Source organism: Stomoxys calcitrans, chromosome 5 (genome assembly GCF_963082655.1).
Source record: "Stomoxys calcitrans chromosome 5, idStoCalc2.1, whole genome shotgun sequence".
Lineage (NCBI taxonomy): Eukaryota > Metazoa > Arthropoda > Insecta > Diptera > Muscidae > Stomoxys > Stomoxys calcitrans.
This window is the reverse complement of record NC_081556.1, coordinates 154,732,417-154,745,886: the sequence shown is the minus strand read 5'-3', so window position 1 is coordinate 154,745,886 and position 13,470 is coordinate 154,732,417. Positions and strand designations below refer to the sequence as shown.

The 13,470-nt window shown below is 40.8% G+C and overlaps 1 protein-coding gene across 1 annotated transcript; it reads right to left on the bottom strand.

Moving 5' to 3' along the window:
• Positions 1-39: 39 nt before the first annotated feature.
• LOC106096139 (cilia- and flagella-associated protein 57) lies at positions 40-7,771 on the bottom strand. The gene is made up of 6 exons (XM_013263729.2): positions 7,727-7,771; positions 7,176-7,396; positions 7,025-7,105; positions 2,678-3,615; positions 2,444-2,613; positions 40-2,386 (listed from the first exon to the last, which is right to left on the bottom strand). Exons 2-6 carry the CDS (start codon positions 7,367-7,369, stop codon positions 134-136), a joined length of 3,636 nt encoding a protein of 1,211 aa, XP_013119183.2. The 5' UTR covers positions 7,370-7,396; positions 7,727-7,771; the 3' UTR covers positions 40-133.
• Positions 7,772-13,470: the final 5,699 nt, after the last annotated feature.

Sequence of the window (13,470 nt, the reverse complement as noted above, 5' to 3'; positions counted from 1 at the left end):
ACGCACAGATTACAGGACCACTGGAATACGTTTAAAGTGTCAGTTTTACAATCAATAATTTTTCTTTTAAAATTCGATAAAAATTACAAAATTCCTATTTATTTTCAAAAAATAAGCCTCACAATGGTTTCTCTTACAATTCCCCACCCACTGCTCCATCGTAGTCAGTTCCATTATCGCTGTAATCCTGCAAAGCATCTTTGATCTCCTCCACTCTGACCGTAGCCGATTTGCGACTCACATTGGCGGAAGGTGGATTCCTTATCATCTTCTTTGAACTCATTTCGCGTTTCAAGTGCGCCCTTAGGGTCTTATTCTCTTCGCGAATTTTATCGATTTCCTCCAGCAGTATGACATTCTCTTTGAAAATCTTGTCGAATTTACGCTTTTGAGTTTTATCCTCCTCTCGCTTTGAATAGATTTTCAAAACTTTTTCGATTTGATGGCGTTGTCGCTGGAATTCATCTCTCACTTTGGAATCGAGCGAGATGAAACGTTTCAATTCGTCATCATTGGCATGCCGCTGGAAGAGTTCGCGAACAGCTGTCTTCAGTTTGTCAGGTGAATTGATGAGTCCCGCCATGTGATAGATTTCGCTGCAGATAGTTTGCAGGCATTCACGACCAGCGCGAGCCCTATGGCGTTCTATCTTCAGCTCGGTCACATTGCTGATGTACTTGTCGCGGAGATCCTTCAACTGCAATTCCAGTTGGGTATTGTTGTGGCTGAGACCGGCTAATTCGTTTTCCAATTCTAGAATGTGCTTTCGTTTCTCGCTAATCTGGAATTCCCGTGGTTCGATTTGAGCCTTAAGCTCGGTTATTTGGTGGTTCAAGACTTGTTTGTATTTGTTGAGCTCTTGATTTTTGTGTTGCAGCTCTTGTATGCGCTTCTCCTTTGTGCCAATGCATTGATCCCGATCTGTGATATCCTTCTGGAGATCTTCGATGGTACGATTTAATTTGGCTATATTTCGCTGGGACTTGCTGTGTTGCTCCTTAAGCGTTTCCACCTCCTCCAGCAGATTGTCCACCTCCTTGGTGAGGCCTTCGAACTTTTTCTGCAAGACACCGGCGCGACCACGCCACAGCTCCGTAGCCTCTCTCTCGGCGAGAAGTTTCTTTTCGTATTTCTCTTGGGTTTCACTCATGGCGCGTTCATTGTCCGCTTCTGCCTGCTTACAGTACTCGGTGAATTCGGTCTTTTTGTCTTGCATTTCCTTCATCAGCTCTCGTATCAATTCGCGGCGCTCATCCAATTGTTTTTTGTAATCATTCTCTAGACCTTCAACCGTATCCTGCAAAGTGCCCGCCGATTTCTTGAGTTTTCCTTCATAGCTCTCCCGCAGTTCCAGCATATTCTCTCGCAGGTTGGAGAATTTCTGGTATTCGATTAACATGCGCTCCGAATACTGGGTGGCCAGGTTATCCAGTTGTTTTTTGTGTTCCTCCTTCATTTCGTTTATTTCGTAGGAGATTTTATTCATCTCCATTGCGTGGCGTTCCTCCAGATCGTTATTCAACCTCTTCAGTTCGTCCAGAGCCCGGCGATAGCTGCGATGAACCTCCGCCAATTGTTGGCCATCGAATATCTCATTTTGGGAGAGTTGATATTTAAACTCTTCGGCCTGTTGCTTGAGTCGAACTTCCAGATTGATGATTTGGTCATTCTTACCCTCCAAGATGGCTCGTGGTATGAGCACCTCTTGCGATCTCAAGAGATCTTGATCCATGCTCGCCACCTTGCCTTCAATATTCTCCAAGACCCATATGGCCAAAGTGCCAGCCTTGGAGACGGCCATTAACAGAGTGCCATCGTAGGAGAATCTCAGCTTGTTAACGGAGGAATTAAAGAAACGAAAGTTGGTGCAGGTACCACCACCTGCATCTAGGAACGGCAGCTGAATATTTACTAAATCTCCCACTTCATTGGCAACAAACATAATGGTGTCGGAACGCGCCAGAGCCACATCAGTCAGTTTGCATTTGGTGGTGGAAGGTATGTTAACCTCTCGAACAATTTCAGAGTTCTGAAATTCTCGCAAAAATCCCGAGTTTGTAACACCAAAAATCGACAAAGGATCATTGAAGGTGGAGCAAACCGAAACATATTCTGTGCCCTTTTGTACGATTTCCTGCAGCCGATTTCCAGTCTCCACATCCCATTGATAGATAGCCCCCTCATTTCCTCCGGATATGAGATATTTGTCATTTTTGGTCCAGTCCACTGAGAGAACGGTGCCATTGTGGCCCTTGAGGCTGATCAAGACTTCCAGATTGTAAACCGAGGTTATGGCTATGGTGCTGTTGTATGCAGCTGCCATCAAGTGGCCGTAATTGGAGTATTTGACATCCTTGCAGCGAGGAAAGTTATAAGTCTTAACAATCTAGGGAGGGAAGGAAGAGGATTATTTGAGTTTCATGTTTACTTATTTGCAGCTCACATTTAATTCCTCCATGAATATTTGGGTTATACGCAACTGATCCGAGAAACCTATGGCAGCCATAAGCCCGGTAGAGTTCAATTCCACAATATTGACATCAACTTGAAATTTGCGCACCAACTCTACCTTCTCGGTTTCATAGTTCCATATACGTATGGTTTGGTCCTTGGCTAAAAGTGGGTAAAGAAGCTGACAAAGTCCCTTCTCAATCAATCTTTACTTTTGCTAACTTACATGCCGTCATTATGATAGGCTTCCAGGAGCATAAGGATATATCCACCACATCGCCAATATGTACCAAAGCTCCCATAGGCTGAAAATTCAATTCTTTGGCCTTCAAGGTTTCGGGAACTATTAGCACTCCCACATATATCTGGGAGTGTAGAGTGGTGACTATGACTGTCTCCTGCTTGCTATCCACCGCCAAATTGGTGATTTGATACAAAGCTTCCGCATAAATGGTGATGGGTATGGTGAGTATGGTCTTGCGTTCGAATTTGAATTTGGAAACTCTCTCGAAAACAAAGACCTGATTGAAGATGGCAAAAGCGAAACCCTTTCCAAAGGCGGTCATGCATAACACTCGGGTATCAAACAATTTGGTGTAGTTAACAGGACGTTGCTCTTGCTCCCGATCGAATGCCTCCTGATCGATGAGTAAATCAAAAGTTTCCGCATCACTGGCCTTTTGGCGCAATTTGAACTCACCATTTTCCACAAGTATCAGTTCATTCTCGTCGGTGCCCACCATCAACAGATCCATGGCCAAGAAGACCATTGATGTGGTGACAAAGTTAGATTTTAAGGTATTGGTGGTATTGAAGCCCTTATCCGACTTGGATTGCAATAAAAGCAGATTATTGCCTCCCACAGCCAGGAGGCTGGTATCTTGAGGATTGCAAGCAACGCATTCAGCAGTACAACGTGTATTGGGTGGACAAGGTCGACCCTCGTATACAGTACCCAATTTGTCCAGTAGTATCATGTAGAGCATTTCCTCGGGCGATTGGGTGAGTATGGTCAGCCCCTTGGAGTCACCTGTAAAAAGGAGTTGCTTGATGGTCGCAGTTTTTGAGCCATTTGGCAGGTCTAGGGTGCGTCGTTTCTTTAGCGTGTGCAAATCATATATGGAGATGGTCTTAATGCCACCATTTTTGCCATTGTTTCCTTTGCTGCAGAAAGGAGCAGAGAGAAGAGGGGAGTAATTCCAAATGAGATTTAATAAAAAAATATCCTTGAATTTGTTTTTCATAGTAAATTTTCTAAAAATGGTACTTTTATAGAAAGTTGCAGATTTTCAGTCCTCCGATACGCTGACCGAATACCCCACAAATGTGCCCAGGGAATAACTATTCCTGAAATTTTTCTTGTGTTCTCTTGTGGATTCGAACCCAAGTGTTGCCAACATCTAAGCCACGGTGGCCATCACTTTCATCTCTTCGATCCAGCACGGTTTGTAACTTTATTTCTGATTTTGAGATTTTTGAGCACATTCCCAATTCGCATAATTTATTCTCCTAGTGCAGTGCGTATCTTTAAACAGCGCGACGTACCCGTAAGCGACTTTAGAAGATTCTTTCAGCGCCATGAAAGAAAAATTTTGATTCTAGCAGTGCCGTGCGAGGAGACCACCGTGCAGCAGAGGTTAGCATGTGCGTCTATGACACCGAAGTACTGGGTTCAAATCCCGGCTTGAATTCAGCGGTGTTTATCTCCTAACTAATGCTACCTACATTTGTCAGGTATCCTGCCATGTTAAAACTTCTCTACCAAGTGGTGTTGCTATGGAGGCCTCTTATCATTGAGTTTAAATTTAAATCGGACTGCACAATTTGATATGAGAGAAGTATCCCCTGTTCCTTAGTGGAATGTTCATGGGAAATTTAATAGCAGTGCCGTGCGAGTCTTTTTACGTGATAACGTAACCCCATTTTCTTTGTTGCCAGTTGAGTCTTTTTATGTGGTGACCTACCCGTAGGCTACGAAACTTGATTTTTCCAGCGACGTGTGAGCATAAATTTGATTCTTCCAGCTCAATTGCGAGCATAAATTCGATTCTTCCAGTGCCGTGCTAGCCTTCTTACGTGATTTCGTACCCGTAGGCAACGTTTCTAAATTATTCCAGTGCCGTGAGTGTCTTCTTGCGTAGTGACGAGCCAATAGGTAACGTAACTTTAATTTCGATACCTCCACTCTCCTTTTGTGGTGACATACCCGTAGGCGACGTAACTCGATTCTTCTAGTGCCGCAGCTTTCGTGTTAGCACGCAGTTCAGCTTACATAGTCTGTGATAGCTGGAATCACCGGGCGCATGAAATCTACATGATCAAGCAGACCTCGATTATCCGAGGTGACTATAGGCCGTCCTTTATTATTTAGCCGTCCTATGTCTTCTAGTCGTGAGGTTGTCTTATACTTTATCTTATGTCTATGGGCCCAACATCCAAATTGTCTCTAGCTTCGAGGTTCTCATAGTTTTTCGTTGTTCTTATAGTCCCAGTTATACTAAGACATAAAAACAATATCCCGTTCCCCCATCGTCTCCTCAATTATTCGATGAAGGTGCTACCAAGCCCTACCTGCAGTTCATTATTTAGTCGCCCTACGTATTCTAGTCGTAAGACTGTCGTATACTTTATCTTATGTCTATGGGCCCAACATCCAAACTGACTCCAGCTATTGTCGTGATTCTCATGGCCCCAGCTATGCTAAAACACAACGACAATATGCCTATTGAACATTTTTATACCCACCACCGTAGGATAGGGGGTATATTCATTAAGTCCCTACAAGGTATATATATTTGGGATCGTCGTAAAATTACCCGATATCGTTGAAATTTGCGACAGTGGGTTATTTTAAGCCTCCCAACATCCGACTCAAATATGGCACAGATCGGACTAAATTTAGATATAGCTGTCATATAGATCGATCTGCCGATAAAGGGTCTGAAGCCCATAAATGCTTTAATTTTTTAACCGATTTCGCTAAAATTTGAAACAGTGAGTTATTTGTAGCCTCCTGACACCCGACCTAAATATGGTTCAGATCGGACTATATTTAGATATAGCTGCCATATTGACCGATCTGCCGATAAGCGGTCTGAAGCCAATAAAAACTTTATTTATTACCCGATTTCGCTGAAATTTGAAACAGTGAGTAAGTTAAGACCTCCCAACATCCGACCTGATTATGGTTCTGATCGGACTTATTTTGATATAGCTGCCATATAGACCGATCTACCGATAAGGGTACTGAAGCCCATAAAAGCTTTATTTATTATCCGGTTTCGCTGAAATTTTAAACAGTGAGTTTTTCTGAGCCTCTCGATATCCGACTTTAATATGGTTCAGATGGGTTTATAATTGGATATATCTGCCAAAAAGACCAATATTTTGTTTTATAAAATTGAACAATGACATATATATTAGACCACTCAATGTCCGTGCCGAATTTGGGTGCTTAAGTTATCCAATTTTCACCGGATTGTGACGATACAGGGTTTACATTTATATCCCAGGTGGTGAGTATCCAAAGTTCGGCCCGGCCGAACTATGAGACAGGGAGTTGTGATAGGCTCTTCGGCAGCCCTCTTCAATTTAGCCCAGATCGGTTCAGATTTGGATATAGCTGTCATATGGACCGATCTCTCAATATAATATTTGGGCCCATAAAAGACGCATTTATTGTCCGATTTCGCCGAAATTCTTCAACAACTTTCTGCAATTTGGTTCAGATCGGTTCAGATTTGGATATCGCTGCCATATGTACCGATCTCTCGATTTAAGGTTTGGACCCATAAAAGGAGCATTTATTGTTCGATCTCGCCGAAATTTGAAACAGGGAGTTGTGTTAGGCCCTTCGATAGCCCTCTTCAATTTGGCCCATATCGGTTCAGATTTGGATATAGCTGCCATATATACCGATCTCTCAATTTTAAAGTCTTGGCCCCAAAGTAATGGTTTGTTAGGTTTTTCGTCATCCGTGTCGTATATGGTTCAGATCGGTCTATATTTGGATATGGCTACCAAAATGACCAATATTTAGTTCTACAAAATTGAACAATGGCTTGAACTTATTAGACCTCTCAACATCCGTGTAGAATTTGGTCCAAATCGGACCATATATCAATAAGATTCTATGGTGGGAAAAAATTATGCATTTTTCACCGGATTATGACGAAAGGTGGTTTAGATATATACCCGAGGTGGTGGGTATTCAAAGTTCGGCCTGACCGAACTTTACGCCTTTTTACTTGTTTTTAGTATTTAGAGTGCACATTGAGCTTATTACTGGCTAAGGTGTATGCCCATAGTGGCATGGGGCGGATTAGCATCCGAACCCTCTTTTAAACCTAACCTAACCTAACTTTGGAGTCCAAACAAAAATTTTCGAGGTGTGGCGCCTTCAGATATAAAAAAAACCTAGTCTAATAATTATCTCTTAAATGCTTGGCTTTAGTTGAAGATAATCCAATTTGTAGTTGACTAAGCGTTTTCTTGATTTCGAAAACATTTTCTTTTACTGTTTCTAATTTTCCATTTCCGATGTTCATATATTTTTTAATACAATTGGTCTTACCTTTTCAATTCTTCTAAAATTGCCAATAGTCTACGATGAGGACTGATTTGAATGATTAAAGGTATGGTATTCTCGGGTAATCTAAAAGAGAGGCACAAACAATATTTAAACATATACAAATATATTTGCACACGCAACCACTCATACAAACCTAAGAAAATGCTGTTTATTCTCAACAAAATCATGAAAGGCCAATACACCTTCAACGGGATAAATGACCTCCTGTTGCAGATTGAAATGTATGTTGCCCACAATATCGGTTCGCAGACCGTAAATGTGTTTGGGCCGCAAACCAACGGTGTTTGTGGATACGTTGGTTGTCTCCAGCGCTTGGCCATTCTCCATAATGACATAAATTAATGCACAAAATGTCTAGAAAGACCGCAGACAAAGTCACCCAATATTAATGAAATAGTTTTGAAATTGAAAAAAGGAATGAATTTATTGAGAATCAGGGCAAAAGCTTCAGCGCTGTGTTACAAAACTAAGCCAATGACGTTTGAAAAGAAAATCCCTAAAAAATAAACAACTTTTGTTGTTAATCATATTTCCATGACATTTTTACAGAGCTGGCAAAATGAAAAAAAAAAAAATACAAAAAGGAACTAAAATTCCCTTACATAGCCAAACAAACTAAACAGCTGAATAAAAATGTGACGCGAAAAAATTCACCTACATATACTAATAAATCAGCGCACTTACATGTGTATATGTATGTATTGACTTTAGGTAGACAATGTATAGGAATGTCCATTATTCTGTTTCTTAATGCTGCCTCTTGTTTACTTATGCACTCCATAATACAAACAAAATACCAATTCAATTACTCTTTCATTTATTGCAGTTAAGAGAGGGCGAAAGAGAGTAAGAATGCGACAGAGAGAGAGAGAGAGAGAGAGGAATAGTTCCGTTTCTGTTTTTCTGTAGCGTTGCCACCAGTGTTGTAGGATTAAGGGAAATTTCCCCAAACAGGGGACTTTATTCCGGATTGGGGAAATTTTTTTCTTATCTGGGGTACGGGGATTTTAATGGGGAACAAGTTAAAATTGAGGATTTTCTAGGGGAAAGTGCTGGCCAATAAATACCCTTGCATTAGGTGTGATTTAATTGAAAGCATATTCACTTGCACTGGTGTTTACTGTAGAAGCATATAGAAACCAAGATGAGAAATTGTACATGAATATGATAGACATAGGGTTTAGTCCATCAGGAGGTATGGGCTTTAGTTCATCGTACTAAAGCGGGAAATGTTTTCAACAGATTCTAAGGTCGCGGCATCCAAGTACTAAGATAACTTTTTATACCCATCACCCATCTCTGGATTATTTAAAGCTTATCTTTTTTGTACAATAACATAAAAATCATATGGTAAAATCGCCATCTTGTCATTAAGTTCACAAAGAAATTCGCTCAGATAGTGTGCGTATATGAGCAGAGATAAAGAGAATGCAAACAAAAATCTGACATCCGTCAAACCTGGCCGGCTGTTTACAGCTGTTCGCGGTATTCCCGCCATTTTTTTTCTATTTTATGGATAAGACTAGCCGACTGAAGGTGTTTATTGAATTCGTGCCACTGTAGCCTATGTCCGCTGAATGCCTGCGTTCAAATCCTGGCGAAAACATCGGAAAAAATTTAAAGCGGTGGTGATCCCGTCTTAATGATGGCGACATTTGCCATGGATGGTCATGTAAAAAATTCTCCCCAAAGAGATGTTGCACTGCGGCACGCTATTCGGATTCGGCTATAAAAAAGGCCCTTATCGTTGAGTTTAAACTTGAGTCGAAAGGCTTTCATTGATGTGTGAGAAGTGGGCCCTTCTCGGTTCCTGGATAAATTTTGTACTCAACTCCCAAATACCTTTCTTTTGGGTCCTATATTATCGTATTGGTAAATATTTCCGGTTTAGAGAGACACTTAGCCCTTAATGAAAATATACGCTTTGTGCTCTACCTTAAAAAAAAGTTATATGGCATGATCGGTTAATAAATTCAGTTTGAGGTTGGGATGGGCACCAGGGACTTTGTCCCGAAAATGAGTATCAATTTCCCCAAAATCAATCAATTTAAACATCAAATCGCTTTTATATAATAGGGAGGTGTTTTCGGGTGGGGAAGTTCTCCAAACACATGGCTCTTCAACTGGATATCAAATTCGTTTCTTCTCTCAAGCACCTTTCGTTTGAGCTCTATATTGTCGTGGCCGGTTTTGGACGGCCCCGAGGCACCCGACCCCTTCAATAGAAACTATGTTTTGTTTTGACTGTGAGAGTGCTCCCATCCGAGATCTAAATATTTTATAGCCTATGTTTTTTTTCCCGAAAAACTTACACAATCTGTGAAAATTTTAAGAAAATCGGTTCAACCGTTTTTGATTCTACGGAACATACAAAAAAAAATCGAATCCCATATAGTCATGATGGGTCATATGCCCATCTAAGGCGTTTTTGGGGGGAAGGGTGACCCCCTATACTTCGATCTGATTTTATATGCCAGATTCGTTACCTACTCCCGAATACCTTTCATTTGCGGTCCATATTGACAAGAACGCTTAATATGTCTGTTTGGGGGAATTTTAGGGTTGGGGCGGCCCGATGGGTACTTAGACCCAAATTTCATCATGTTTTGATATAGCTGCCATATAACTTCTTGAGCCTCTAGAGAAAGTAAATCTTATCCGATTTGCCTCAAATTTGGCATGAGGTGCTATGTTATGACCTTTAACCACTGTGCCAGGCATGGTTCAAGTCGGCGATATAAACGATTTCTCGATTTGACTTCTTGAGCCCCCAAAGGACACAATTCTTATTCGACTTGGCTGATATTTTACACAGGTCTCCAACATATAATTTAATTGTGGTCTAAACCGGATCATATCTTGATATCGCTCTAATAGCAGAGCCAATCTTTTCTTATTTGCTCGATTTATATGGGAGCTGTATCGGGCTATAGACCGATTCAGACTATAATAAACACGTATGATGATGGTTATGAGAGGATCCGTCGTACAAAATTTCAGGCAAATCGGATAATAATTGCGACCTCTAGAAGCTCAAGAAGTCAAGATCCCAGATCGGTTTATATGGCAGCTATATCAGGTTATTAACCGACTTGAATCATACTTGGAACAGTTGTTGGATATCATAACAAAACACGTCGTGCAAAATTTCATTCCAATCGGATAAGAATTGCGTTCTCTAGAGGCTCAAGAAGTCAAGACCCAAGATCGGTTTATATGGCAGCTATATCAGGTTATGGACCGATTTGAACCATACTTAGCACAGTAGTTAGAAGTGCACAGTTATGTGTAAAATTTCAGTCAGATCGGATGAGAATTGCGCCCTCTAGAGGCTCTAGAAGTCAAGACCCAAGATCGGTTTATATGGCAGCTATATCAAAACATGGACCGATATGGCCCATTTACAATACCAACCGATCTACACTAATAAAAATTTGTGTAAAATTTCAAGCGGCTAGCTTTACTCCTTCGGAAATTAGCGTGCTTTCGACAGACAGACGGACGGACAGACGGACGGACATGGCAAGATCGACATAAAATGTCGCGACGAACAAGAATATATATACTTGATGGGGTCTCAGACGAACATTTCGAGTAGTTACAAACAGAATGACGAAATTAGTATGGTGGAGGGTATAAAAAGAAAATTTTAAGTTAGGAATTCCGTGCTACTTACAAAATCCTTAAATCCTTAGTTTAGGTTGGTTGAGATTGTAAACAGGCCAAATCGGTCCATGTTTTGATACAGCTGCCTTATAAGCAGATCCCCGGATTTGACTTCTTGAGCCTCCAGAGGGCGTAATTCTTATCCGATTTGCCTGAAACATTGAAGGTTTAAGTTTTTAAGATTTCTAACAGCCATTGCTAGAACGGTCCATATAGGTCAATGATCTATGTAGCTCTTATAAACATACTTGAATAAGTCATTCAATGAACATATCACGTGCGATGCATTGTGGAGGGAATATAAGATTCGGCCCGGCCGAACTTAACGCGTTTTTACTTGCTTATTATATTTTATTCATATCAATTTATTTTGCTTTATGCCTCGATTTTTTTTTGCTACCCTACCTTCCACAGCAAATCATCACCATAATAAATATTCGTATTGCAGCTGCTCTAAGTTTGCTGATTGAATGACGAAGCAGACACTTACCTACACATGTGTGATGTTAACTTTGTGAGGGTAATGTTATGGCTGTTACTGGTAATGTTTATTCGTGTCTCTCTGTGAGAGCACTGTTAACATTTCATAAAGTTTCGTTATTTATTACATGGCACTCACTCGTCAATGCGTTTATTATTGATAACATTTGTACACAAAGTAAAGAGGATACTTGTCCAGGGAAATTGGGGGGAGAAATTGTCTTCTTTTCCCCCTTTAACTTTGTATTCAACGGTGAGAGTGCTTCAATTTATTGAGTTAATTATGAATCATTTGGTGGCAATATGGTATGCATCTACACGTCTGTATGTAAAATAGTTGCGTAGTTTTTTTTTATTGGTTTTATATGTAATTAAAAGTGATTAATTGCTGGGAGGAAAATTCCTATAGAACACCTTAAAAGGAAACCTTGAAACAGTTAAGAATGCCATTGATAGACAATTTGTCTGCGTAACAAACACATTAACCAAATGGTTGTTGTTGCTACTCATAAGAAATTTCGGGTAAAGAAAGCGTTAGGTAGTTAACAATTGAGGACTTTGTTGTTGTTAGCCAAGGTGTAACTAAAAGTAAACGTGAAGTACTTGAACAATAAAACAAGTAAAAACGCGTTTAGTTCGACCGGGCCGAAACTTGAATCACCCTGGATCGCATGGAATGAGTTCTCTGAATGACTTTTTCAAATATTTTGGGGCGTTATATATTGTCCGGCTTTAGACCGTTCTTTAATGCTTTCTTTCAAAGAATAGTATAGCAAAAAAACATTTAAAAGTCAGCAAAAGTGTGCTCTTGCTAGAAGTATTTGACTGGTTACCCCTTATCGCGATTTCAATTTCGACCAAGAAATACCACAATTTGAACAGGGCTCTTTAAGATGACCATCGACCATCCATCGACTTGTCGAAGATGTCATCAATAGGTGGGGGCCTGATGCCAAGATCGTACAATCGTCCACTTATGGAATAGAGGATAGGTAGAGGTTAAAAATTGTCGAAATATTACCCCACCTTGGGGAACTCCCTGTTTCAGTCTACGGTGTTTCGATTTCTCATCTCTAAATTCCACAAATGACTGGCGACAACACAGACAATTCGCAACCCAGCGTTTCAGGCCTGGCTGAAGGGACGTATGGCGATGTCCACAAATAGGACCTTACTCGGGTCCTTTCCAGGCTTTAGAAGCGGGATCACTATGCCCATCTTCCAGACATCGGGTACTATAAGAGTATTCAAAGACAGGTTGAGGACAGTTGCTAGGTACTCAACTCCAGGTAATTCTAGTTTCTTCAGCATCATTGTAGAGGCTCCGTCGGGGCTTAACGCCTTGTATGATTTGACGTCACGGATGACATTCGTAAATTCGTCCACGGTAAATGGTGATGGCTGTCTATCGCCTCGGAGACCACGGATACTACGAATGGCTCTCCTCCTGGGCCTGTTACTCTCGGGATGCAAAAAAAATTGACGTTTGAACAACCTGGCGTATCATTTCGGATCAGTCACAGTCACGTCGCCAAAAATGACTGTCATCCCGTCTAATGGGTTTCGAGAGTGACCGGTTTAGGCAAGCTCTCTACTGTGCTTGCCTAAACCGGTTACATTGCTCCAAGCATTCCAGCCACAAATTCCGCTTATATTCGTTGGCTACCCTCCTTATTTCCAGATTCAGCTCGCTGATTCTGGGGTTAGTTGGTTCCCTGCGACAAATTCCATTAGGCTCATCTGCAAGTACCACTGCCTGTGCTGGGAAATTTGGTCGCAGTTGGGGTAATCGACCGGCCCGTATAAAGTGAGCGGCTGCTGCGTAAATGATGTCTCAGAATTCCTCTCGGCAACTACCACATTCATGGGGGGTGTCAGTTTACTGAAGCGGAGATTGGTGTACTCTCTGAAGCATACTCAATCGGGGGGGAAAAGGATGTAGTGCTTATTGACATTTGTCTTAAATCTTTGGATATCTTCAATATGCTCCTCCTACAGGGTGGCTGATGAATATTGCTACAATGATGAATATTGCTACATTTTTTTTTCGGTGTATGGAATACATTTTTCTTTTATTCATGTTAAATTAAATTATTAAATTAATTATTAAATTATTATTAATTAAATTAATTAATTAATTAATTAAATTAATTATTAAATTATTATTATTAAATAGAAAAAAAGTTATTACATTTTTTTTTGGTAGCGGCTTTCATCAGCCACCCTGTATGTCCCACTGGTCGTTACCTAGGGCAGAATGCCATGAATCGTTCTGCGCATTA